This window comes from Manis javanica, chromosome 8, assembly GCF_040802235.1.
Source record: "Manis javanica isolate MJ-LG chromosome 8, MJ_LKY, whole genome shotgun sequence".
In the NCBI taxonomy this organism is placed as follows: domain Eukaryota; kingdom Metazoa; phylum Chordata; class Mammalia; order Pholidota; family Manidae; genus Manis; species Manis javanica.
This window is the reverse complement of record NC_133163.1, coordinates 3270999-3298319: the sequence shown is the minus strand read 5'-3', so window position 1 is coordinate 3298319 and position 27321 is coordinate 3270999. Positions and strand designations below refer to the sequence as shown.

Genomic DNA, 27321 nt, shown 5'->3' with positions numbered 1-27321 from the left:
GTGGACCACCCTCCATCCCAAGCAATGTGCAGGGGCATGAATAGGGTTTCCTTCAGGTTGGAGGGTTCCCTCCAGTGCAGGGAGAATGGAGCTGGGAAGATGGGCTCTATACATATCCACCAGGCCAGCGAATATCTATGTTTTATGGATGAGGAGGCTGAGGTGGTCAAGGTCAATGTGATACCCACCTGGCTTTGGAGTCAGACAAACTAGAACAGGTGTTAATATTTGTTGAAGATGGTGAATGGTTGGACCCTCCAGTGATGTACCCACAGTTATAACCAGCCAGGAAGTAGCCCCAATCTTGGGATTTGGTGGGTGGGCTGGTGACCCCGTGTGGCCTGCCATCCCTGCTGCCCTAATAAATAACTCAATATGACCTTTGTGCTTTGTAGGCTAATCTTTCCAGGGTCCGCTGGTAGAACTTCAGACACTAAGCCAGCAGGACAGAGTGCTCTTAACCTCAATTCCTCACACAGAGCTCACCTCCAGATGGGTCAAGGCCCTCGGCCAGTTGGCTCAGCCCAGGATATACCACCTCTGGTTCCTAACCCGTGGCTTTGCTGTCTGCACCCTTCCCAAACTAACTGGCTGGGAGTATCCTGGGGGGCACACACCTGCACTGCCTGGGGCTCTCTAAGGAGAGAGGTATCCTTTTAAGGGGAGTGCAGGCACCGGCCCCTGAACTTGGCAGGGGCAGGGCTCCTCTTCGGAGAGGGCTCCAAGCTCTGTTTCTTAAAGGTCATCTAGGCAGAAGTGAACATGGTCACTTCACTTTAGTTAACAACGATGGTTCATGATACAGAAAATGTGGAAGAAAACACCCTGCTTATTTATTCAGGTTTTGAAACCGTAAAACTCCAGATTTGTCTGTAGCTATATTCTGAGCTGGTGTAAACTGTCCCCCTATAAAGCTCAGGTTCTAAGTAACTTAAGGAAAAATAGCCATCCGGTGCATTAAAAAAAAATTCATTTATAGACCTTCTCTCGCCTCCTAATTATGTGCGAACAGCGGGTTGTTTTGGGAGGTTAGTGGAGGTGGGGCAGACACAGATGTCCAAGGAAGTCACACGCTCCCTCCATCCCGCCATCCTCCCATCTGGGCCCACCGGTGGTCACACTCCAAGGCTTGGATGTCTCGGGCTGGGTAGTGCTCTCCCTCTCCGGTGCCAGAGGTGGAGTGGGGGAGGCAGGGCAGGGCAGGCAGCAGATCCGGAAAAGTGGCTCCTGCCTCGGAGGAAGTTGACCCTCCTCCACTACCAAGGGCTTGGGATGAAAATAGCTTCTTCCTCTTTACCCTTCCTGGACCCCAGTCCATCTGTATAAGTCTACCTCCCCACTTCTGTAAGTGCTCCCTTCCCTCAGGGACAATTCGGCTCCTTCGCTGATCAAAACCTCCAGGGACGGCAGGGACCCGGCGCCCGCACTCAAAGTCAGGGCAGGGGCCGCTCAGGACCCTACCCTCGGGCCTCCGCAGGGGCTGCGCAACGGCCACTCTGGCAACTGAGGCGACTGCCAGCCGCCCCCAACCCAGTTAGCAGGAAGCTCCACAAGCCCGCCGAGCTCCCACTCTGCTTCCTTTCCCTACAGGGGAGCCGTCACCTGGGAACCTTGTCCCCTGCACCAGGGCCGCCCCAGCCCTGATGCACCCTCAGATCCCTTGGGAAAGCGTGGGGTGCAATTAGTTCCTTCCAATTAGTTCCTCCTCTTTGTATAGAGCCCATTCAAACTGTGGAATGTAATCCTCCGCGCGAGGGGCAAAATAGTCCCCACCTTGCATTCAATTTCTGTTCTCCTGTCGTGCATATTTAACTTTTTGAAGCCTATGGGACTCTCAGTGGGGCCCTTCGGGGAATGTGGGGGCAGAGGCCCCGCGGGGTGCATGCAGGGGAGGCGGTGGGGGCCGTGGAAGAGGGAGGGGGCGGGGAGGGCAGCTAACTCCTCGCTATTGCCTAGAGAGATGGATCATGGGGCGTAGAGAGATTGCAAACCTCAAACCACTTACAGCGGGCGATACGCGTCAACCGAACCTGACCAACGGAAGCCCGGAGCCGCCCCCTCCCCGAGCTCCCGCCCCGCTCCCTTGCACGGACGGCAGCGCCGGGCCAACCAGCCGGCGGCTGGCCGTCCAAATCCCGGAAGAGCCAATGGGAGCGCGTGGGGGCGGGGCCGTCCCGCGCCGGGTTGGGCTGCGCGCGGCTCCCCGGCGCCCCAGGCCCCGCCTCCCCGTCCGTTCGCTGCTCCCGGAGTAGTTGGTGCCAGTGAAGTGCGGGCGGCGATGCGAGCGAAAGTTGCGCTCGGCACGGCGCTGGGGGCCTGAAGCGGCTCCGCGCTCCGCCCGCCAGGCCGCCCCCAGCCCCAGCTCGCGCCGCAGGCTCCGCCGCGCCCGCCGCACTCCCCCCTGGCCCGGCGCCCCCTCCTCCGGAGCCGCGGGTCCCCGCCACTTTGGCGCGGCTCCGGCCCCCCGCCGATGCCGGCCATGGTGGAGAAGGGCCCCGAGGTCTCAGGGAAGCGCAGGGGGAGGAACAACGCGGCCAGCGCCGCCGCCTCAGCCACTGCCGCTTCTGCCGCCTCCGCCTCGGCCGCCTCGGCCGCCGCCGCCGCCTCGGCCGCCGCCGCCTCGGCCGCCGCCCCCAGTAATGGGCAGAATAAAAGTTTGGCGGCGGCCAACGGCGGCAGCACCTCCTGGGAGGAAGGCAGCTCGGGCGCGTCCAGCGACGAGGAGCACGGTAGGTGGCCGCCGCCCCGCGCCGCTCCGCGCCGCCCGGCGCCCGCTGACCGCCGTGCTCTGCTTCCCCGCAGGTGGCGGCGGCATGCGGGTCGGACCCCAGTACCAGGCGGTGGTGCCCGACTTCGACCCCGGTGAGTAGTGCCCGGCCGACCGGCCGGCGGCCCGAGTGGGCGGAGAGCCCTCGGACAACTTTCTTTCTGTGCGTGTTCGCCCTGCCGTCCACGGCGAGAACAGCAGGGCGGGACGAGGAGGGGGCCTCTGCACGCGGGGAAGCCCCGAGTTGCCCCCCGTCGGGCCGGTGCCCGGTGCCCTGCGACCCCGCTGACTGGCGACGGCGTCGGCGCGGCCGCTTCTGGCCGGGGGTCTCCGGCGGCCCCGCGTCAGGAAGAGCTGCTCCTCGGCCAGGGGTAGGGGTGGCAGTGCCGGAGAGTTAGCATCCCGCGAGCGTTCCGGACTCAGGATGCCCTCGGGCCCGTGTCTCCCCTGCCAAATGCTGCCCCGCAGGCCCTTAACTCCTCCTGCCGGCTTCTGGGCGCCCGCCGGCCCGACTCCCGAGTAGAATAACGACTCTCCCAAAATCAGTTAAAAAGAAGTGTGCTTCCCGGAGGGCGCCTGCCTGGGGGAGAGGCTTGCTTGTGGCAGTTTGATTTTAGGACCTTATTTGTAAATGTGCTTGTATTTCCCTTTTTTTCTTTCTTTTTTTATTCTTGTTGAGACAAGGGGTTGTGAAAGAAAATCTAAAGAAGCTTTAGCCTAACAAATTATTTCCACCTTCAAGAAATCCCTACACCCTTGAATGGAACATTTACTTCCTTTGCTGCTATTCTTTGTGGAAGCAAATTTAAAGTGGTACCAGAAAAAATCCAATCAGACAAAGGAATTCGTCAGATTTTAATGCATGAGATTCTGGCCGGTCTCAGTATGAGACTGTCTTTAAAGATTGTTGGCATAGAAAATGTTTGAAAGGACATAGGTTTTATTTCAGAAAAAAAAAAAATCAGAAGGGAATCTTGAACTGGAGCTAACAGCCCTCCTGGTTAGAGGGCTTTAGAGCTGGACGATCTCTATATGTAGGTTATACTACTAGTTTGAGGAAATAAATGCATAAATGCTTTTCCTTGGGAACAGGACTGCAGAAAATTGCAAGCATCTAGTCCTTGAAAAAGGCGATAATCGCTCTGAAGCTGTTACTAAACTCTGGGTGTTCTTTGAAATGAAAATACACAGGGCTCCCTAACTGAGCTCTTGGGCACTATGGAAGTAAATGACCTTGCTCACATTTGCCTTCTAAATTTTGGTCCATTGATTTAAATCTCTTAAATTTAAATAGTCTAACACCCAGGTTTGTATCCCTTTTAAACTCATGGTAGTCTTATTGATAGTTTCCCCTTCCCCCACATCTTCCTTTTTTGGTAGTTACGTCTCATTTGCGAGTGAAAGGCTAGAACTAGGAGACCCGGCTGTTTTCTCTTCTTTGCACGCCTTCTCCATTCCGTCGTTGGCCGCCAGGGGAAGCATACTGTTTTTGGTTACAGTTGACCCTATCTTCATTTTGTAGGTCAAGTCTATCTTTGTTTTAATGCACAAAACATAAAGCAAAGCTTGTTACCAACTTTCCCTGCTCATGTTTAAAAAAATCAACTTGCACAAATCTTTGAGTTTTAGTAAGTCGACCATTTTTTGACTATATTAGCTTTGAAAGTGTATTTAAAGATGTTAGATGTGACGAAGGAAAAGGGCATATTTGGCAACAACGGGAGCTAGAATTCTGGTAGTCTTCTAAATATTGAAGTCTAGCTTTGCATTGTCAGTTGGTGAGCTTGGTTTCTTTGGAATCGAACAGCAAATGTAATAGGATCATATTTTGAGTTGCCTTTGCATTTTTGACGGAATTAGGTACAAGCATAAATTTGCTAGAGACCTGCCATTCTAAAAGTGAAACATTGTAAATCTTCTGTTGCACAGTCTTAATGCCCATTGATTGGGTCTGGTATTAACATTTCCAAATTTCCTATTTTGTTTGTTTTAATCTAGAAAGGAATCTAACTAGTATGAAATAATTTCAAACCCTATTTTGCCAATCTGAGCAGTGGGACACATATGTAGATATGGTTGAAAATGGTGGAACTTTACTGGTCCCTAGTGATTTAAAGTCTAAGGGAAGAGGAAACTTCCATTTTGGAGCAGAAATGGTATCCTGTGTTTTTGCTTCATGGCAAAAAAAGTTTTGTAGGTCTTTAGACTGAAGATAGGTTCTTTCCATGAGCGCATGCTAGGAATAATGTGTAGTTGAGGTTGTGGTTGTTAGTGCTTTTTCTTTCTCCATGCCAGAGTTTTGAATGCATCTTTTTTCCCCCCCGTCTATCCAGAATTTGGACTGGTGAACAGGTAAATGTGAAACTTGTCGAAAGCCTTTTTTTACCCCCTAACTATCTCTGGTAAAGATGTGTGAGTGGAAGAAGTTTATTTTAATCTTTTTAAAGTCAGATTTTGTTGATCCACAGTGTCTTAACTTAGCTTTAAGGGCAAATAGTTTAAGCTAGGACCACCTGTTTAGTCCAAGGATGTTGTCTTTGGGTCGGTCATCCCTCACAAATAGTGAATGAAGTAGATAGAGCGCTGTAGTCCAAAATGCTGATTCAGTTCTTTCAGTTTAACTAAAAGACCTAGACTAGATTGGTGGATTGTGGCATAATGTGGTAATTAAAATACCATCTGTATTTAGAACAATAGAAAAAGTTTTTACTATTAGCTTTAAAAACCAAGACCAGAATGCAGTTCTACACCTTAACTTAGGTTTCGTTTTCCTGCACAGTGTCTAGACTGTCTTTCCAATTTCCATTCCAGAGTGTATGTCAAGGTGTCATTGGTGTCTTTTGGAATTTATTAATCGTGGGATAGAGGAAGAGGGAGGAATGCCTATTCTCTTTTGCCTCTGGTTAGTTCTTCCCTCATTTGGAAAGCATAATTTATTTTGAAGTGAATAATATTTTTCTACACAAAAAGTGAATGGCCCTATGATGTTACTAATAAGCATGCAGAGGAAGGAGTCTGTAGCCTAGGTGCTTCTGGGGTCATTTGGCTGCTGTCCTCACTCTAGAGAAACGCTGAGGCAGGAATTAAGGCTGACTCAGGTTCTTTTTCTGAAGCTTGTGTTCCTATACCAGTTTATGTCAGGGTTTGATTTTCAGTATCACAGTTCATTAATACTAAAATTAAGGATCGAACAGAAGAGGCAGTTGTTAATGGTAAACATTTTTGAGTTAATGGCCCTTTAAAAAAGCAACCTATATTTGGAACATTTAATCCAGTATGTTTGATCAGATTTGAAAATTTTGGATTGTACTTTGCCCAACTGTCAATTCAGAGTTAACTTGTATTAGAAAATATGTTGCACATGGAATGCTTTTTACTGAACAGTTGTCATGACCTGCTTTTCATTTCTTTTTACTGGTGGTTCCCCGTTCCTCTTTGAATACCTTTTCTATGTTTTAGTTTCATTGTAAAAATTTATAGATAACCTAAAGCTTATAAGTTACAGTGAATGCTTTGTGATTTAAACATACTTTGAGGCAGTGTTTGTCTAGATGAGAGGTCAGGGTAATGATAAATCCTATGAGTGATCAACTTTGTCAAGTAGTGTGGTGGGAAGACACCTAAAGCTGGTTGTCAGGAGACTAAATGCCCTGTATCTGCGATTAGGCAGGTGACAGAAGGTAGAGCTGGTCATTTTATCTCCATTTTTAATCTTCAGGAGCCTTACTTTCCTCAGTCATGAGTCAGTCTTTTAATCACTTATAGTCTATGATTGTGTCAGTTACAGACATCTTTCTAATTTCAGGTTTCTTTTATAAGCAATAGAGATTAGGAGAGCTTGGGCTGTGAGAACCATCAAACCAGAGTTCAGATCCTGGCAGTGCCCGCTGCCAACTGTGTGTTGACCCTGGGCAAGTCACTTCATTTTTGTCTTCATCTGAGATAATAGAATTTCTTCCTCAAGAGAAGGAACTAACGGAGCTAATACCTACAAAATGCTTTGCACAGGGCCTGGCACCCAGTGAGTGCCAAGGAAACCTTTTCTGCTATCCTTACTCTGATTATCATTCATGGAACTTAAGTGGCCAAGTAGTGGTCCTCACATTATCTGCTCTACTGCATAGGGAAGACTGGGTTATAAGGAAGCCCTTGATTTGAATGCAAATCTTGCACTAAGATATTTGAGGATTATTGCTTTTGAGTTACATGTACCTGCTACAGTTTAGATAAATACCTTTCTTGGAAGAGAGTGAACTAGTCGAAAACATTTATATGGTAGAAAAGAACACTGAGATCCAGAGATTCAGATCAGGTGTCTGGATAGTACAAAACAAACCCTGAGTCCATCCCCAGGCCAGGGGAAGTACATATTCAAGAGGATCAAGTTAGGGAGTTTTTGGAGTTTCTGCTCTAAACTTTAGGTGTCTTTGAGACTTAATGCTTTAAAGGTGGGGTTCTTCCACCACAATACTCCTTTGATGGGTGATGACTGTGATTCAGAGGTTAGCTGGTTGAGGCTGACCAGAGAGCAGAGTTGTTCTGAAAGCAACAAGGGTCATTTGTACTGAAGAGATTTAGGCTTACCTATTTTCTTTGACCTTATAAGTTATAAGGGGCAATTTAATTGAAAAAAATATTAGTTTTGGGAGATGAAACACCAAAGTTCTATTCAAGTTACTGTATTCTTCCCCATTTTATTGTACTTTTTATATTTTCCTCTCTGCTATACAAATTGTCGTAATTTATAGTTTAGCCCCATTTTCTTCTGAGCTTTTCTTCAGAGGCTCCATGCATAATGTAAAAATGAGAAATGGGCTTCTATTTGTCTCCTTATTCTAATGGAAAACAGTGATCTTTGCTAAGGAGTATGTGGTAAGTTCATAGATTAAAAACAGGGAACTTGAAATCCCTTTCTAGGAGGGAATCTCTGTAACAGCTCAGTAAAAGTAAGGTAGGAATTGAGGATGGAATGCTGATTCAGTGGTTTGCATTGAGTTAATTCCTACAGTTTTAAGTAGTAATTGTAGAAAATATTTGTGATCCTACCAATGGTAAGTGTGTAGTCACAGCATAACAATTTCTTCTGTTTTGTGTTTTGGAAGTTTTATTAATACATATACCTAACATCTGGTTAAATTTTATGGTTTTGTTGACTTTAAAACAGAATATTTCAAAGTTGGTGTAAAGTGGCAAAAAATGTTTTGCTGAAATGTTTGAGAGAAATAAATATTTTAGAATAACATTAAGCTGTCATTTAAATGTAATGTTAACTGTTAAAACTGCTTTTCAAATTAGTCAAATTCTTTAAAGACTTGAATTTTAGTAAAAGTTGCACACTGAACATAATTCATTAAAGTTTCAGGGTTTTTGAGTTTTGAAGTTTCTGAGATCATTGAAAGTATCTCAAGGTAGTCTTCAGGCCATATGAAGTTGAACGAACTGAATGTCAAACTTTTATTGTTTTAGAGCCTTGCTACTATGTGTTCATAATTTTATAATCAGAAATAAGAATTAAACTTTGAAAAACTGAAGTGACTAGATGTGTGTAATTTGAATGTCTTTACCTATTACCATAGGGTAGGATAGAGTTGTAATGACAGGGTTAATAAGAAAAAAAAGCAGAGCAGAAAATAATACATGTACCCACCACTGCGGTTAACACTGTTAATGTTAGGATGTATTTGCTTCAGGTGCAGCTACAGGCTAATTCTATTCCACTCCCTGTTCACTAATTCGGAGTTTGTTTATGCTGTTCCTGTGATGGTGTAGACCCTCCGAGAAGCAGATGCCAAGGTAGAAGGAGGTGTGCAGGAAATCAATAGAGGTAAACGCCTAGGAAGGATAAAGAGAAGAGGAAGAAGGTTAGGCGGCAGAAGCCTTCAGATGGGATGCAGGTGTGATACCTGTGATGGAAAACAGAGAAGGAAGGATTACTGATGATTGGATCCAGGAGTGTAAGACTGCAGTGCAGCTTGGAGAAAATCTCAACCAGAACAAAAATTGTTAGAGTTCATTGGGCAGGGATGGCCCTGTAGAATGGTTGCTGTGTTCAGTCACTGGCTCTATGTTGGAATGCATGCTGCAGTGGGTCCCGAAGGGGTCGGGCAGCCAGGGCTGTCAGGTACACTCCTCTTAGCACCTTCTCTCCTGAAGGGAAATCTGTGTGACACACTCTCAAGGCCATTAGAATTCCCATGCATGTTTTTGTACTTCAGTATGTACTTATGTATGGTAAACAATGTGTTTTGTTATTGTTAAAGTCTTTGTCAATGAAGTTATTTGTGCATATTCGTTTGCTTTGGTATTTCCCAAACAAGTACATTCCTACTAGCAAGGCACCTGAGTTCCTTTTCACCCAGTCTTCACTATGATGTTAGATTTATGAACTTTCTGCAGTGCTATTCTTTTGCAGTTATGTTAACATTTTTCTAACTGCTGTTGAAGTTAAGTATCTGTTTTACATGTTTTTTGGCTACTTGGGTTCCTCCAGTGAATGTGTCTTTTGCTATTTTTCTATAGGGTAGGGTGTAGGTCTTTTTATTGATTTGTGTGAGCTCTTTGTATGTTTGGATATTAACCCCATGTTAGGGTTGCATAGAGGTTTTGTTTTTTCTTTAGTAGGGGGGAGTTGATGAATTCTTTGATTAAGAAGGAATAAAAATATATTCCTGATTTGAAATGCTTCTGCTTAAAGACAGGCCTTGGTACATAGCCCCTGGATATTTGTCACCAGTACCCCTGATTTTTAAGATGACTGTTTCTAAGAATTGACACATCTTTCTTTTTGTTTCCAGTGTTGCTCAGTTCATTTGGTGTACTGTTACCAGTTGACCCAAATTATAGTGCCAGATGACTTGAAAAGCTCTGATTTAATTTCTGACCAGCATACAGTGATAGCAGCATACTAGTTAGAGGTTAAAGATACGACTTCAGTTACCATAGTGGTCAGTTTCCTACAAAAAGGTTAAGGTGCTACGGACTAAAATTTATCTGTCTTATTGATTATAAGGGAATGGGTAAGTGTGTGGATAGGGGTAAAACTTGTCATCACTAACAGAAAACCCTCAAAGGAATAACTTATTAATGCCAGGTCAGTGTAGTCCTTAGTATGTGCTGGGTTATTTTGAACGCCTTATATCTATTAAATAATTTAACACCTAACAAAATCACAACAGTCATATGAGGTAACATTGTTATTACCTCCATTTTCCAGGTGAGGAAACAGCTACTGAGAAGCTTTTAGGTATGGTTCAAACTAATGACCCCTCCGAGGTAACCCATTCTAAGATGCCATCAGTTGTATGATGCAACATTATTTCTATGTCACTAAGGAAAAACACTCAAGATACCATTAATTGTAAGTTACAGTTAGATTTCAACCTAGTATATTTCAGGGATAGTCATCCAGAAAGCCTCTTTAAGAAGAAACACTTGGGTAGGAAGGAACGCTGGTTCACTGGATGGGTTGATCAGTTGTTTTTGTGGCGGTCTATCAGGGTTGCCAAAACTGCCTCAGGTCGGGTCACACGCCTCCTGTGAACCCTGAGGTTTTCCACTGTGGCTGCTGGGAACAGGCACTCTTGGCCCTGTGTGAGCTGCATGGATTGTTTCTTTTTATTCTTTGAGTTGTTCTTTATCCAAAAACTTCAAGGATTCTCTTCACAGTATTGGTGCTGAGTACTCAGGGGGCACCCTTTGCAGCTCTGCGGGGGGCTTCTTTCTGGGCAGCTCTCTCTCCTCACCCCTGCTCTTCGCTGCAGACTCCACCTGCTTTGGCTTGTCTCTGCTCAGCTTGTCTTCTCGCCGCAGGGAGCCTGCCTGACTTGCCCTGGGCCCCCTCCTGGGGCTGCCGGTTGGCAACTGTCCAGGCAGTAACCGGGGCAGCCGTAAGATTTCCTCCATTTGCTCCTCCTCACGGGCCCACTGTGTTTTGCTGCTTGGTGTCAGTGCCTTGAAAACTCTGGCCTTTTATATTTGTCTGCTTTTCAGTTTGAGATCACAGGGTGAATCTGGTTCATTTCACTCCGTCTTGACTAGAAGCAAAGGCTAGATTTTCTTAAAAGATAGCGGAGGAATTGGTTGTATTCCCTTTTTGTTAGAGAATATTAGGTGTTTTATATGTTGCCTTTTATCGCTAAACTTGTTTTTTTCTTGAAGTTATAGCTTTTAAATTTAAGAATTTGTATTTTAAGTTTATGGATACATTCTGTAAATAGAATAATAATGCTTTTGGAAACCAGAATACCAAATTTTATGTTTTTACATAAATTGTCACTAATTCATTTCAGTATTTGTGATAAACTGTTCAGTCTGATGTACATGCTCATTAAAACCTGATGATTCTAGCCCAGAATTTTCCAAAGAAGGATATTTTTTGAATTCAGTGTCATTTAAAAAGTAAATTATCTTCAAAATGATTATTTCTAATGAATGTCCTTCTGCGGAAAGTGTAATTTAGGAAATACCTCATTCTTTGACTGTCTTGAGCCTCCATCGTGTTAGAATGAAATAAAATGAATATTTTGGTGGCAGCGGCTACAATCTGGAGCAGTTGAGACACCTGTGGCAGCTGGTGGCGCAGGGGGCCAGTGTGGACGCGAGCAGAGGCGTCCGTCCCTGTCTTGCAGCCCCAGCCGTCCGCACCGCCGCACCTTCTCTCCGTGCTTAGGACCCCCCGGCCCCCCGACACAGGACTTGCGATTTCAGACCTGGAGACCATGTCCGCCAAGATGAAAGGCCATCCTCGAGTAGATGAACTTATGGAGGGAGCTGTAAAACCACCCACAAACAAACTACCCATTTTCTTTTTTGGAACTAATGGAACTGCTTTTTTAGGCCCAAAGGGTTTATTTCCTTACCCAGAAAATAAGGAAAAGTACGGCAAACCAAATAAACAGAAAGGCTTTAATAAAGGTTTATGGGACATAGATAACAGTCCAAAAGTGAAATTTTCAAGTCAACAGGCATCAACTAAACAATCAAATGCATCATCTGATGTTGAAAAAGAAACAAGTATTTCAAAGCAAGACACCGATCATGAAGAAAAAGCCAGCAGTGAGGATGTGACTAAAGCAAGTGACATAACCGCTCCAAAAGCTGCCGGAAGAGAAAGGCAGAAAAACAAGTGGACTCCGAGGAGGCAGGAGCAGCGGCGACAGCAGCAGCATCTGCTCACCTAGAAGTGAGTCCGGAAAGAGGGCGACCCGCAGCCTCAGAGGCCGAGGTTCCCGGCCGAGCCCCCGGGGCCCCGGGCTGAGAGAGCAGCCCTGCCCTTCAGAGAGTGACGTGGTGGCTGAGGGAGACAAGAGCAAGGAAAAGCGGCCTAAAAAGCGGCTTAGCGAGGATGAGGAAGGCCAGAAGGAAGAAGATAAGCCAAGAAAAGAGCCAGACAAAAAAGAGGCAAAGAAGTTGAATCAAAAAGGAAAAATTTAGCTAATATAGGAGTTACATCAGCCTCTGATTCTGAAGAGAAAGGAGATGACCAGGGAGGTGAAAAGAAGAGAAAAGGTGGAAGAAATGTTGAGGCTGCTCACAGAAGGAATGTGCTGAGGGCCAGCGTGAGAAAGCAGCAGCGGACAGCATGCCAGCAAGAACCAGTGGAGACCGAGCAGCAGAGTAGAGATGAAGGAAAGAAGCCAGAAGCTAAAGTGGAGAGGAAGCAAGAAACGTCAGTGGATTCTCGTCTTCAAAGAAGAGTGCCTGTTCCCAGTCTTCAAAGGAAAATGCTGAAATAAAAAATTCCCTCAAAATTGATGATCTGAATGTGAACAGATGTATTGAGGCATTGGGTGAACTTGTTTCCCTTCAGGTAGCAGTGCAGCAAGCTCAGAAACATACAGAGATGATTACAACAATGAAAAAAGGCGATTCAAAGTTAGGTTATCATGGAACAGTCTACCATGTTGTATAACAAGTTTAAGAACATGTCTTTCGTGGTGAAAGAGACTCGATCACACAAGCGCTGAACAGAGACAGCATGAGGAGGCAAATAAAACCAAAGATCAAGGGAAGAAAGGGCCAAACCAAAAGCTAGGAAAGGAACAAACAGGTTCAAAGACTCTGAGTGGAGGATCTGCTGGCCAGGACAGTAACCAGCCACAGCACAACGGAGACAGCAGTGAAGAAGGCACGGACAGCCCCGAGGCCAGCAGCAAGAACCAGCCATCCGGTGAGGAGAGAGAGAGAGACTGAACTTTCTCTGACTCTAGACTAGGTAACTAGGTTGGCATACCTGGAATATAAAGAACATTTGAGAAGTTTGTAATGGTTTTCATTTGAAATACTTAGATTGCAGAAAGTTTTAAATTTTTATAAGCTTAGGTTTTGATGTCTAAAACTTGTTTTGAGGGAGAAGTAATCCCTTTATCTTTGTTTAAACATTGCTAATTGTACTTGTGCAGTATTAACAGCTATGTTATACAGTAAATGTGAGGAAAATCCATTTAGGAAATGTTAAACTGCTTTTCCAGACATTGGTTGTAGAATATTCCCAATTAGTGTGTGTGAATGTTAATGTGTAATTGATAATAGAAAAATTACATTTTAAAACTGCTACTTGTATAAACCTTTCCTCTATTCCCAAATACTGTGGGTTTTGTACATAGTTTTTACAAATCTTGGATTTATCAGACTGTCTTTTCACTGTGTGGGTTTTATAGAAGTCATGCATTTTTATGATAGATAAAATATTATTTCTATACAACTACTCTCTTCTTTTATCACAAGTTAATTTTAATCTCAGCCTACATTGTGTTACATTATCCTGCTGCTTTGTAACAATGTGTGGTCTGTATGCCTCTTTGTATGACTAGATAATCCAACTGACGTTGAACTGACAATTCTACGAGATATAAAACTTATGTTAACTTTAGATGGTAATTTAGTTTTTTGGCTGGGAATTAAGTCATAATTTTCCTGCAGAGAGCAGAATGGGCTATAATAGAGGAATGAATCTGGCTTTAGGATTCAACCACCTAAGATCTTTTGCAGGCACTAGTAGTTGAAACTGAAAACTAAAAGATAACAGTTTATTTTGAGAAATGTCTGAAGTTTCTGAATGTTTTTAAAGGAAGTCACTAAGTATTTTTTTAATTGGAAAAAAAATTCATAATGCTTTTAAGGAAACCCAACTCATTTGAAAACATGGCTGGGAAATTTTTATTCCTATATCATACATGTGATAGGACTACAAAAAGTGAAAATGTTGCTCTGAGGCAGGAGACAAAGGAGTACTTTGACAGTCTGTATGTACATGTATATGGACGAAATCAGGGTGAACCAAGGTTAACACAAAATTTAAGAGTAACTTAACAGATAGCATTTTTGGAATATTAGGTCAGTTGGTGGTTTTCAATAGCTAAAACACTTACGATGTTTTGAAACTCTGAATATGGGAAAAAGAGCTTAATACCAGTGTTTGCATGTGACATGCGTTGTGTGTTTTGACCTCTCAGATAATTGTTTTCATCTACAGATGAAGTGTGAATAACTTTAATAATAGTTTTGCTCTTGGGAGGTGTTGAAATGGGAACTAAGACCCACTGTTTTGAGGGAACTCTTGCTACTACATTATATCAGGTCCTGAGTATAATTTAAATTTGGGCAGATTTATTCTAGTTAAGCCATAAGTGTCAACATGCAAACTTGTTTTGATTAAAGAATTTTTCTGTCAAACTGTATTAGTAAATTACTTCTTTGCTATTTATCAAAAGTGTGTTAGAATTACGGATTTGCTTCCAAGAGAATGATTTCTTAGTTGGTCAAAGACATTGTGTTGTTTGGGGAGACAGGGTAACTAAAGCATATACTCAAAATGATAAAAATAAAGTGAATGTTATTTTTTGTTAAAAAAAATAAAATGAATATTTGCGTTTGTGTGTGTATTCCTTTTGCAGCACTTAGAGAATTTTTGTTTCATACTCATTTTCAGCTAGATATCTTTTAGATTTTTTTGAACATCTGTCTCATTCCTATGCCATATAGTGATACTCATAAATGGAATTAGGGTTTTAGATCAGCTGATGAGTTATCATTTTGAGTTGTTGCTTAGTGTTCTGCTTGCTTGGCAACAGGTCAGTTTCCATGGTACTACCATGTTTGTGCAGCATTGTTAATGGAGCCGAGGATTTGGGGGATGGGGATGCAGGCCTCTTACTCTGCTGAAGCAGGGTATAAATTAAAATACCTGAGCTTTCTTTATTCAGTTTTGCATATTACATTTATAGGTAAATTTTTTTGGAGTTTTATTGCTGTAAAAAAGTTTTAAAATCATGTTTTCTGCCTTATTAAGAAGAATAGCAATAGCAGAGTGCAAGTGTTGATACCAATGATTTGAAGTGTAAGTTCTACAAACTTTAATGCAGTTGAGACAAAGCTAATAATCATTAGACATTCTAAAAGCATGCAACCTTTATCTCACACACATTCTACTCATTGTTTCCTTGTGAAGGAAAAAACAAGAACATGTGTGAAATTGGAATTATAGTATTGAAAAGTAAGATGAGACGTAATTAGGTGGTTTTAGTTTTTTGCTTTCCAGGAACATAATTCCTCTTTTGACATGTCTGTTACCTTGCTGTCACATGTTCCACTTCTGTACATGTTTTTGGGAACTCGTTATGTGTGAAAGTGTGGGCTGCTTATGCTTTTAGCGGTCTAAGAATGCTAATTTTTTTCTTTGTTACATGATACTACACTTAACATTCATTTCCTAAACATTAGGAAATTTGCTCTTTTGCTTATGAAAAAATTGGACATAATAAAAAAAATAGAATATTAATGAATCTAGTATAACCAGCAACCAGATTTAATAATTGTAAGATTTTTGCCATATTTGCTTAATCATAAAAGGTTTTTTGGCCAAAGTGTCTTAAATTTTGCTTGTAATGGGTATTTATAGAAATCAGAGTTGTCTATTAGACTTAATTATTTATTGGAGACCTACTATTTGCTATGGTCTTAAAATGCCTAGTGGGGCCTGATAATGCCTGGGATCTGGAAGCCTCCTGGGCAGGGTGGGGTGAGATGAGGTGGCTGAAACTGGGTGTGAAAGGGGAGGCTTTCCTGAGGTGACCCTGAAGGTAGGTCTTGAAAGGCAGAGGAAAGAAAATACTCTGTGTTTACATAGAGTTCTGTGGATAGAGAGGGCTTAATTTCTTTTTTTTTTTTTCCTAAGGAATCATGAGTAGTTTTGTATAATTGAAGCTTATGTCAGCTCTCCTGATGTAACTGAACCAGGAAGTGGTGGAAGAGGCAGGCACATGCCAGATCACCAGGGCCTCGTGTGCCAAGCTGCGGAATTTATTTCATTTTTAAATAAGTGAAGCTTTATTAGGATATGCTTCATGTACATAAAATTTACTTTTTTAGCATGTACAGTTTGGAGGTTTTAATCTATTCAGAGGTTTTGCAATCATCACCACTAATTTCACTTTCATTGCCTCAGAAGAGACCCTGTACTTACTAGCAGTCATTCTCCATTTGGAATTTATTTTAACTGTTGTGTAGATGATTTTTTCACAGCCATTAAAGACTCATGTCTCTGTAATTAGCAGAAAAATAACACACCTTCCTTAACGTTTGTGTTATGAAAGCAATAGTGTAATATTTTTGTTAAACGGTACATGTCACATTGACCAGGCATTTCAAACCACACAGCTGCACTTTGGAGTATTATTGTTCTTCAGTGAGTAACATTTGGAGAATTTTAAGCCAGCATGTGCTGTGAATGTAATTGCAGTTTGGAAGATCAGGGGTTGTTGTGTTGAGAAGAGCTTCTAAGAATGGATTCCCTGGGGGTGGAGAAGACCACTCATTCATTAAGAAACTTAAATGAGCATCTACTATGTGCCATACACTGTTCTGGGCACTGAACAAACTAGGCCTCCCAGCCCTCATGGAATAAGTTCTGGTGAGAGGTTACTGTTAGAGTAGTAATTGGGGTGGTGGGAAGGAGGATGGATTTAAGAGCTCTTATACTGTTAGACAGACTTGAATTATAGATTGGATGTGGGGCACAAGGAAGCCGTAACAACTCCTGGATATGTGGCTTAGGTGACTTGGCAAGTGATGATGCCATTCACTGAAATAGGGGATATAGGAGTTTTGAGATTAAGTGAGATACTTGCACATAATAATTCAGACAAAATTTAATGAGAATTACCAGGGACTTTTCTTCCATCTCCCTGCTAAGTTAAATCCACCTTTTCTGTCTTTCTGTTGTAACCATGTTACTTCTGTTAAAGTACTTTTCTGTCTAAGTAATTACTAGCTTTTATGTCTTCTCCACTGCCTGTTGAAGGTGGAGCTGCCTATATAATTTTTGTATCCCTGCCTACAGACTATCTATACTACCTTGGAGAATATAATTTACTTACTGCCTCTGCTGCTACTATCCTAGTGTAAGCCGTCATCGTCTATAACTCACATTACTGTGGCAGCCTTCTAGCAAGCTTCCTGCTTCTATGTATTAAACTGTAAGTCTGTGTTTCTCTGCTGCTTGAAACCTCACAGTGGCCCGCGTTTTGCTCAGGATGTAAGCGAAAGGCCTCACAGTGGCCCTGCCACACCTCCTCTCCCTGGGCTTGTGCACTGCTCTGACTTCATCTCCTCTCCTTTCCCGTCAGCGCAGCTGTTACCTTCTCGGTGAGGCCTGCTTTGGCCTACCCACCTTTCCATCTATGTTAGCTCTAAAATACCACTGACAACCTAGCTGTGTGCCATGTGATTTTAACCACATGACGGTTTTGGAAAAGGCAAAACTATGGAGACAGTAAAAAGATCAGAGGTTGCCAGGGGTTAGAGTAGAGGGAGGGATGAATAGGCAGAGGATGTTTAGGGCAGGGAAACAACTCTGTATGACACTGTAATGGTGGACACACGTCATCACACGTTTGTCCAAAGCCGTAGAATGTGCAACACCAAGAGTGAACCCCAAAGTGTACTGTGGATTTTGTATGATTATGATGTGTCAGTGTAGGAACCAGTGTAACACTCTGGTGGGAGATGTTAATAGTGGGGGAGGCTATTCATGTGTGGGGGGCAGGGAATATGGAAAATTTCTGTACCTTGTGGATTTTGCTGTGAACTTAAAACTATCCCCCAAAGAAGTCTTTACGTATAAAAAACAATAACAACAAATTTAACCACAAATGTCACAATTAAATAAAATGAATACTTGTTAGTATACTTAAGTCTCCAGTCAACTATTTTTAAACAGCTGGTTTGTTTGAATCAGGATTCAAACATGAGCACACTTATATTAAAAAAAAATAACGACGTATAATTGATGTTCAGTAAACTGTCTTTGAAAGTGCTCGGTTCGATTACTTTTGACATGCACACACCTGTGAAGTCACCACCACAATCAAAATACTGAGTGTACCCCTCACACCCCAAAGCTTCCTCGTGCCCCTTGTGACTCCTCTTGCATCCCCTCCTCCCTGAACAACCACTAGTCCACTTTTCTGTTACTATAGATTAGTTCGCATTTTCTTGAGTTTTAAATGAATGAAATCTTGAATTTTGTACTATTTTGCCTAGCTTCTTCAGCATATTTTTTTGGAGACATCTACATTTTGCATGTACCAATTGATGATTTTTATTGCTGTGTAGTAGTATATTGCACAGATATACCAGGTTTTTTTAATCCGTTCACCTACCGAGGGACATTTATTTGACTTGACAAATAAAACTGCTTTGAATATTCATGTGTAGTCTTTTTTTATTAAGGTATTATTGATATACGCTCTTACGAAAGTTTCACTTGAAAAAATGTGGTTACTACAATTACCCATATTATCAAGTCCCCCCCACACCCCATTGCAGTCACTGTCCATCAGTGTAGTAAGATGCCAGAGTCACTATTTGCCTTCTCTGTGCTATGCTGTTTTCCCCATGATCCCCCACACCATGTGAACTAAACATAATACCCCTCCATCCCCTTCTCCTCCCTCCCCAACCGCCCTCCCACACCCCTCCCCTTTGGTAACCGCTAGTCCCTTCTTGGAGTCTGAGTCTGGTGCTATTTTGTTCTTTCAGTTTTGCTTCATTGTTATACTCCATAAATGAGGGAAATCATTTGGCCCTTGTCTTTCTCTGCCTGGCTTATTTCACTGAGCATAATGTCCTCCAGCTCCATCCATGTTGTTGCAAATGGTAGGATTTGTTTTCTTCTTATGGCTGAATAATATTCCATTGTGTATATGTACCACATCTTCTTTATCCATTCATCTACTGATGGAAACTTAGGTTGCTTCCATATCTTGGCTATTGTAAATAGTGCTGCAATAAGCATAGGGGTGCATATGTCTTTTTGAAACTGGTATCGTACATCCTTAGGGTAAATTCCTAGGTGTGGAATTCCTGGGTCAAATGCATTTCTAATTTTTTTTTTTTTTTTTTTGAGGAACCTCCATATTGCTTTCCAAAATGGTTGAACTAGCTTACATTCCCACTAGCATTGTAGGAGAGTTCCCCTTTCTCCTCATCCTCGCCATCATTTGTTGTTCTTAGTTTTTTTTGATGCTGGCCATCGTTACTGGTGTGAGGTGATATTTCATGGTGGTTTTAATTTGCATTTCTCTGATGATTAGTGATGTGGAGCATCTTTTCATATGCCTGTTGGCCATCTGAATTTCGTCTTTGGAGAATTGTCTCTTTGTATCCTTCTCCCATTTTTTAATCAGGTTATTTGCTTTTTGGGTGTTGAGGCATGTGAGTTCTTTATTTATTTTGGATGTTAACCCCTTGTCGAATATGTCGTTTACAAAATATTCTCCCATACCATAGGATGCCATTTTGTTCTGTTGATGATGTCCTTTGCCGTACACTCGAGGAGATGTGTTCAGGAAGAACTTGCTCATGTTTATATTCAGGAGATTTTTGCCTGTGTTGTCTTCTAAGAGTTTTATGGTTTCATGACTTACGTTCAGGTCTTTGATCCATTTTGAGTTTACTTTTGTGTATGGGGTTAGACAATCCAGTTTCATTTTCTTGCATGTAGCTGTCCAGTTTTGCCAACACCAACTGTTGAAGAGGCTGTCATTTCCCCATTGTATGTCCATGGCTCCTTTATTGTATATTAATTGACCATATATGTTTGGGTTAATGTTTGAAGTCTCTATTCTGTTCCATTGGTCTGTTGTTCTGTTCTTGTGTGAGTACCAAATTGTCTTGATTACTGTGGCTCTGTAGTAGAGCTTGAAGTTGGGGAGAGTAATCCCCCCCACTTTATTCTTCCTTCTCAGGATTGCTTTGGCTATTCAGGGTCTTTTGTGGTTCCATATGAATTTTAGAACTATTTTCTCTAGTTCACTGAAGAAAGCTGTTGGTATTCTGATAGGAATTGCGTTGAATCTGTAGATTGCTTTAGGCAGGATGGCCATTTTGACAATATTAATTCTTCCTATCCATGAGCATGGGATGTGTTTCCATTTATTTATATCTTCTTCATGTGCAGTCTTTTTGTGACCATATATTTCCTTTTTTCTTGGGTAAATACTCAGGAATGGAATCATGTGGTAGTTGTATACTTAATTTTTTAAGACACTGCAAACTTTTCCAAAGTGGTTTTACAGTTTTAATTGCTACTAGCAGCATATAAGAATTCCAGTTGCCCCACAACCTTGCTTGCATTTATGATCAGTTTTTAAACTTTTAGGTATTCTATTGTGTGTATAGTAGTATCTCATTGTGGTTTTAATTTACATTTGCCTAATGACAAATGATATTGAACATTTTCTTTATGTGCTTATTTGCCATCCCCATTATCTTTTTTGGTGAAGTAATTGTTTATTCTCCTGACTCCATGGCCTGGAAACTCTTTCAGAACAGTAAGCTGAGACAGTTACAGGGTTCATCTTTTTTGTTTACCCATCTTTGTAGGATCCCTGTCCTTTGTCACCACATGTCCATCGTCTGGAAGACCGTTGTTTTATGTATTTTGTTTGTTTTTTGGATGTTTCAAGGGGGAGGGTAAAAATTGTGTATTACACCATATTGGCCAAAGCACACACAGAATTTAAATATACGGATTTTCCCTCTACTTTCTTTTCTCCCCCCCTTGTAATTTAGCTGTGGAAACCACTGGATCCTCTGAGGTTGAGTTTCTTTCTTTCTGGATTTGCTGATTGCATCCACGTCCTGTTTTTAACATGTTCCTTTGTCTTCTATATTTTCTGTGAACTGGCAGTTGGATTTTGAGAGGTGATCAGTTTCTGATTGTCATTATTTTTGTCAAGAATAACTCATAGGAGATTTTGATTATCCTATTTAAAAAGAAAACTTCCATTACGCTACAGCCCCCTTACCTTGATTTCTAATTTTCATAGCACCTTCTAACAGACTACAAATGTATACATTTGTTTAATGTCTGTTCTAAAATACAAACTACGTAAAGGCAGAGGTCTTTGTTTTGTTTACTGCTGTATCCTCAGAGTCTAGAGCATTGTTTAGTATGTAGTTGGCGCAAAATTAAAACTCTTTGACTAAACAAATAAATGAAATACAAAGGCACAGAACTGGTAAGCTGTCCCACCCCTTCACTACCATCCACAGAGAAGTAACTTTTTTTTTAATCAGAAAAATTGTACATAACAACATTATTACAAGCAATGTAAAATCCTCTGGAATTCAGGCAGTTAGAAACTCCAGGGATGGATTTTTGGGGGAAGACTGTGTTACTGGCTGTCCTTCTTCCTCTGAGAATAACCCTTCTTTGGTAGTAGCTACCAGACGTTTATTGGCTCTTTAAAATCCTAGCTCAAACTCAGCCTTTTTCAGTGGAAAATAAGAGAATGCTCCTGTGCTTGGAGTGAGACTGCTGCTGTCTGGCCTAGTGGCTTCAGTAGAAGTCAGGTGAGAGTCCCAGAAACCTGCATTCACCCCCGGCAAGGCCCTCCTCCTGCCCTCGCTGCCCTCGCTGCCCTCAGCCTTCCTCAGCATCCCTCGCTCGTCATCACTGTCTGGCTTAGGACCACCTGCACTGAGCTCATTAAGAGCTTTCTTTTAGCCATCAGACAGCAAGGAGGCCAGGATTCCTGGGTCATCCGCTCATTCTGTGGACTCTAATCTCTAAGAGCACCTCTTTTTTCTCATCCCATCTCCCACCCCTGATGGTCTCTTGAAACCTTTATACTAGGCCTTTGAAACTGAGGGTCCGTCAGCAGAATCCCCCTAATCCTCAGTTTCTTTCGTGAATTTCCCTTAATTGTCCCAACTGAAAGTTGGTTGTCCCCTGATGGCACTGCTTTCTCTGCAGCCCCCTCGCGTGGAGCTTGCTTTTCCCCACATCCCTCCTCATGCTGGGCCAGCAGTGGGGTGTCCTCTGTGTTCTTGACTGCCAGTTCCATGCCGTTCTCCTCTTTGCCCTGCAAACACCCCACTGTGAATGTGGTGCCCTCCTCATGCCGCTGTCTTCTGCTCTTTGCTGTAATTTGCCTTCTCATGGGCCTCTCTGGAGGACCGAGCCCTGCGTCGTTGGGGAGTGGCCCTGTTCATCTCTAGGGATGCCTCTCGCCCTCCTGTCCACTGGTGAGTGGGCTGCGCTGGCTTATTTAGTGTTTGCATAGTATCTTTTTTCATCTCTATGCTTTCACCTCTATGAAGGTATGGTGAAGACTGATGATCTAAGTATGTCTATACAGGTTTGGTTTTTATCCAAATGTTAAAAGCAAATCTTAGCTTTTACCGAGGGCATTTAGTTCCATTTACAGTTTAAGTATTTACTGATATATTTGTATTTGGATCTACTGACTCAGACCTTTCTGTTTATTTGACCCACCAGTTCTGTTTCTTTTCTATTCCTTCAGCCTTTTTTTGCATTGCTCTAGTGTTTATTATTATTCTGTGTTCTCCCCTTAGCTTGGTAGTTTGCTCTTTTTTATATATACTATTTTCTTGGTGGTTATCCTGGAGGTTACAGTTTGTTTTGGTTTTGTTTTCCAGTCTTTTTTTTTTTTTTTTACTGTGGTAAAATAGACATAAAATTAGCATCTTTAACCATTTTAATGGTGTAGTTCAGGGGTATTTAATATCTTCATAATTTTGTGCAGCCACCACCACCATCCATCTCCAGAACTCTTTCCAGCTTATGAAGCTGACACTGCACACTCATTAAGCAAACTCCCTCTGTCCCCTCCTTCTTGCCCTCGACAACCACCATTCTACTTGGACTTTGACTACTCATGTAAGCAGAATCATACAGAATTTGTCTGTGTAACTGGTTTTTTCATTTGGAGTAATGTTCTCAAGTCATCTCAAATTCAGCATGTGTCAAAATTTCCTTCCTTTTTAAGGCTGTTTGAAGAACAGTTTTGCCAGATATAGGATCCTTGGCTAACAGTTTTTTTCTTTGAGCATTTTGAGTATATTGGCCCGTTGCCTTTGGCTTCCAAAGTTTCTGATAAGAAATCTGCTCATACTCTGAGTACCTGTTGTATGTGACAAGTCACTTCTCTCTGCTGCTTTCAGAATTCTCTCTTTGACTTTGGAAAGTTTGATTATTATGTGACTCAGTATGGGTCTCTGATTCATTGTACTTGGAGTTCATCAATTTCTTGGATGCCTATATCTAAGATTTTCATCAAATTTGGGGAGTTTTCAGCTATTATTTCTTTCACAAATTCTGTCTGCCCCTTTCCTGTTCTGGATCCCCTGCACCCCACCGTCCCTGTGTTGGTCTGTTTGATGGTGTAGCACGGGTCCCTTATGCTCTCTTCACTTCCCTTCAGCCTTTTCTTTCTGCTCCTCGGACTTGGTTATTTCCTGTCTTCAAGTCCACTGATTCTTTTTTCTGCCTGCTTAAATCTGCCTTTGAATCCCTCTAATGAATTACTGATTTCAGTTCCTGTACTTCCCAGCTCCACAATTTCTTTTTGGTTTCTTTTTAGGTTTTCTCTTTTTTGATATTTCCATTTTGCTCATACTTAGTTTTCTTGACCTTCTACACATCTTCCTTTAGTTCTTTGAGCATCTTTAAGACCATTGTTTTAAGTATTTGTCTAGTATATCTGACATCAGGTCTTTTAAAGGGACAGTTTCTGTTGAAAATTTTTTTTCCTTTGAATGGGCTGTATTTTCATGTTTCTTTGTACACCTTGTGATTTCTTTTTTGAAAACTGTGACACTTGAATCCAAGAATGGTTAACACTGGAAATCAGCTTCTCCTCCTTCCCCAGGGTTTTCTGTTTTTGTTACTGTTTTTGTTGTTCTGATTGTTGCAAGCTGTCTGGGTGCCAAGGATCAGCCTGAGGTGCAAACGTAGGTTTTCTGTGATCTTTTCCGAGCCTGAGATTTTTCACTGTGCATGTGCTGCCAATTTCTAATTTTCCCTGTATATGCAGTTGCTTTTGAATGAGGTAGTCATTAATGTCTACCTGCAAAAGGGGGAAAAAAGAGAAGAATTAAGGTGGGGGCGGGGGAGAGGGAAGGGTGCAAGCCTATTAAAAAAGTCGCTTCAACTAGAGGATGAAGGACTTGCTACAGTGGGCAGAAGTGCATGTAGCCCCACACACCTCTTGTCTACACACCTCCATGATCAGAAACAGCACCTGACAGTCAGAACACAAATTCTCAAATTTTGAAAGAGGGGGGCTTTTGTGTTTACTCGGTACCCCACATGGCTTTGTGCAGGGTGATTCAGGTGTCTACCTGGGGTCTGGGACTGGGGGCTGGGTAGCTGCTACTCTGCTAAGAGCTGAAATTGACCAAAAAGTAATCAGCAGTTTGCCCATCCCTGTCTTCCTCTGGGTGTTGCAAGCCTTCAGTAGCCTCCAGACTTTCTTGAGTTCCAAAATAGTTGAGTCAGACAGATTCTGCCAGTGTGATTGTTGTCTAGGTGGGGAGACAGATTCCTGGTGCTTCCTGTTCTACCATCTCCGCAGAATCCTCTTCCCTAGAGATTACAATTTATATTCTTGATTTATCAATCTAATGTGAAGTGGCTGTTTTTACCCTCAAGGGCAATGCAAGGATGGTAGAATGCTTGTGCACTCTTTGTGACTTTACATTTTAAGTCTTAACATGTTCTAATTCCTTTAAAAACTTTAACTCACAATTATTTCATTTGGATTTATTCACATATTTACCCTTTTTGTTGCTCTTCATTCCTTTGTGCATTTTATGAATTTCTATCTAGGTTTATTTTTCTTCTGCCTAAAGAATACCCTTTATTAAAATTTCTTTTAGTGTGGGTCTACTAGTGATGCATCTATCTTAAAATGTTTTTATTTAAGGTTCGGTTTTGGAGCTTATTTTTACTGGGTATAGAATTCTAGGCCGCAGTTTACTTTCTTACAGCTCTTCAGAAATATTTCTTTGTGTTGTGGCTTCCTTTCTTTTTTAGTAGTGGGTTAATTATCAGTATAATTGTAATCTACATTTGTTCCAGGTTGTATTACTTTTTTTCTCTTGGTCTTTGTTTCAGTTATTTTACTGTGAGATTCCTAGGTATGAGTTTTTTCTTTCTTCCTTTCCTTTCCTTCCTAATTTCTTTCTTTTAGGTTTGCTCTGAGTAGGTTCTTGGACCTGTGGCTTGCTTCCTTTTATTAAATTAGAAAGTTCTTAGTCATTATTCAGTTACTGGCTTCTGTCCCATTTTTTTTCCCCTCCTCTCTGGACTTTCAATTTCATGTATATTCTTTATCTCTGTCTCTTTGCCTCTACTCTGTGTTTTCCAAATTTTTATATCTGGGCTACATTTGGGAGATTTTATTCTAACTTGTCTTTCTCATTTTACCTATGTCTCTCTGCTTTTAATCCCATCCACTGAGTTCATAGTTTCAGTTGTATATGTATTTTTTTCTTTTAGAGCTTCCATTTGGTTCTTTTTCTGGGATTTCCAGCTCTTTGCTGAAATTGTAAACTTGTCTTTTATCTCCAGGAATATGTAAGTATAGTTATTTTTTTAAGTCTTTTAACTCTAATATCTGGAATGCTTGTGGTCTGTTTCTGTTTTATATTTCTTTTGTCTTTTGTTCATGTTGTATTGTTTCCTCGTGTGCCCAGTCATTTTTCATTGTGTGTTTTATATCAAACTTGGAACTTGGAAAATTTCTTCTAGAAATTTTTGAGGTCCAGGATAATATCTTCTTCTAGAGAGTATTTATTTATACTAGCACTGTGGAATCACTTTAATCCAATTTTAGGTGACCCAGTTAAAATGGTTCAAAGCTGAACTGTAGTCCCTTTGATGGGCTATATACTTCAGTTTAATTCTTAACTCCTAGGGCATCTAGCCTTTTGGAGTCCTGACCGAAAGAAATGGGCATCCATTGACTGCTCTCCTTCCCCTTCTCCCTGATGGCAGTACTTGGGAGTCCAGTGCCTGTTACCCTAACTCCAGGAGACTGTTGGAATCATTATTTAATCTTGCAGCCTCTTACTGGTTCCCTCTAGAATTGGCAAATACCCTTGAGGGCAAAAGTGACCCCAGTGGCTGGACTTCGCTTTCGAAGCCTCAATCTCTCTTGCATTCTGATTCTCTCTTGTTCTCTGATTCCATCAAGCAGATGTTTTTAATACCTTGTTCAGCTTCTATAATTGTCCTCAGTTATATGTCTGAGTTACTTAGTTTGTTACTAGAACAGAAGCAGCTTCTACCTTTCACTTAGTATAGAATAGTGTAGTCTTTTCTGATTTCAGCATCCCTGAAGATAATTCATCCCAGAGCACCTGGGAATGGCTGTATGACAGTTGAGCTGCAGCAGCCCCAGTCCTTCAAAAGCCTTGGCTTCTTAGTTCTTGGCCTCCCTCCCAGGTATCCTGTTCCCTACCCTACCTTGGCCTCTCATTCCGTTGAGTTGCCATTATCTGAAACTCTTGTCATTTCAGTTTCAGACTTAGCACCCTGACTATGTCTTCCTGATCTTTTTAGATCACTGCTTGCAGCATTCCACTTCCTGCAGGCTTCAACCCTGTCGTGACTTTCAGTTGTTTGAGCCTTCCGACTTTTCCCTTGACCATTTTCATGTCTTACTCACCTTAAATTCCTTAGTCAGCTACTGTAATACTTGCTCTACACCTGTTCCCTTGCTTGTTTCATCTACAGTCTGGGCTAATCCATAACCTGTGTCTTAGCCTAGATTCCCCAGTAAAGAGCATGACACAAAGCTAATGTCCTAATATTTTATATGAAAGCCAGAGTGAGGGAGAGAAAAGAAGGTTGAAGCAGAAAGAAGGAGAGAAGACAAATACAAAGTGCTGTGTCATCACACTGGCCACAGCCTTACAGGAACCGTAAGGCTGGTTGTCCAGTCATGCTGGAAATCTCTAGAAAACCATGGCCCCTCCCAGAACACTCCGGGGAGGAGGGGCAGATATGTGGCAAGGAGAGCTGAGAAAGTTACTAGTTGACTCCTTCCCGTCTTCTGTCTCCTAATGGTCAGAGTTGCCTCACAGGGTCTTAACCACCACGATTGGGGGTTTGCTGCCTGGCCTCTCCAGGCGGCTGTGGAGAAGCACCCGAAGTTGGGTGTCAGAGCTGTTGTGGCTGCTGTGGGCAGAGTGAAGGCCACCGAAGCCCAGCACTTTCCCCTGGGGGAGGCAGAGATGGCTGG

At 42.2% G+C, this 27321-nt stretch overlaps 2 protein-coding genes across 4 annotated transcripts in view; both read left to right on the top strand.

Moving 5' to 3' along the window:
• The first annotated feature begins 2228 nt into the window (after positions 1 to 2228).
• RCOR1 (REST corepressor 1) overlaps positions 2229 to 27321 on the top strand; it is a 145267-nt gene continuing 120174 nt past the window's right edge. For 2 of the 3 annotated variants that reach the window (XR_005053988.2, XM_036991716.2), the window contains exons 1-2: positions 2231 to 2729; positions 2803 to 2862. Coding sequence is in view for 2 of the 3 variants with exons in the window: in XM_036991716.2 (XP_036847611.1) it covers positions 2471 to 2729; positions 2803 to 2862 (319 nt within the window). In the remaining variant the exon portion in view is untranslated. Of the gene's footprint in view, positions 2730 to 2802; positions 2863 to 27321 lie in introns of all 3 variants that reach the window. The other variant, XM_036991718.2, reaches the window with a different exon arrangement.
• LOC108395575 (PC4 and SFRS1-interacting protein) overlaps positions 11321 to 27321 on the top strand; it is a 37677-nt gene continuing 21676 nt past the window's right edge. The window contains 7 exon segments of the mRNA XM_073241807.1: positions 11321 to 11863; positions 11866 to 11996; positions 11999 to 12164; positions 12167 to 12483; positions 12486 to 12628; positions 12630 to 12710; positions 12712 to 27321. The exon segment at positions 12712 to 27321 is cut by the window's right edge and continues 21676 nt beyond it. Coding sequence (XP_073097908.1) covers positions 11485 to 11863; positions 11866 to 11996; positions 11999 to 12164; positions 12167 to 12483; positions 12486 to 12628; positions 12630 to 12710; positions 12712 to 12958 — 1464 coding nt within the window. The 5' untranslated portion in view covers positions 11321 to 11484 and the 3' untranslated portion in view covers positions 12959 to 27321.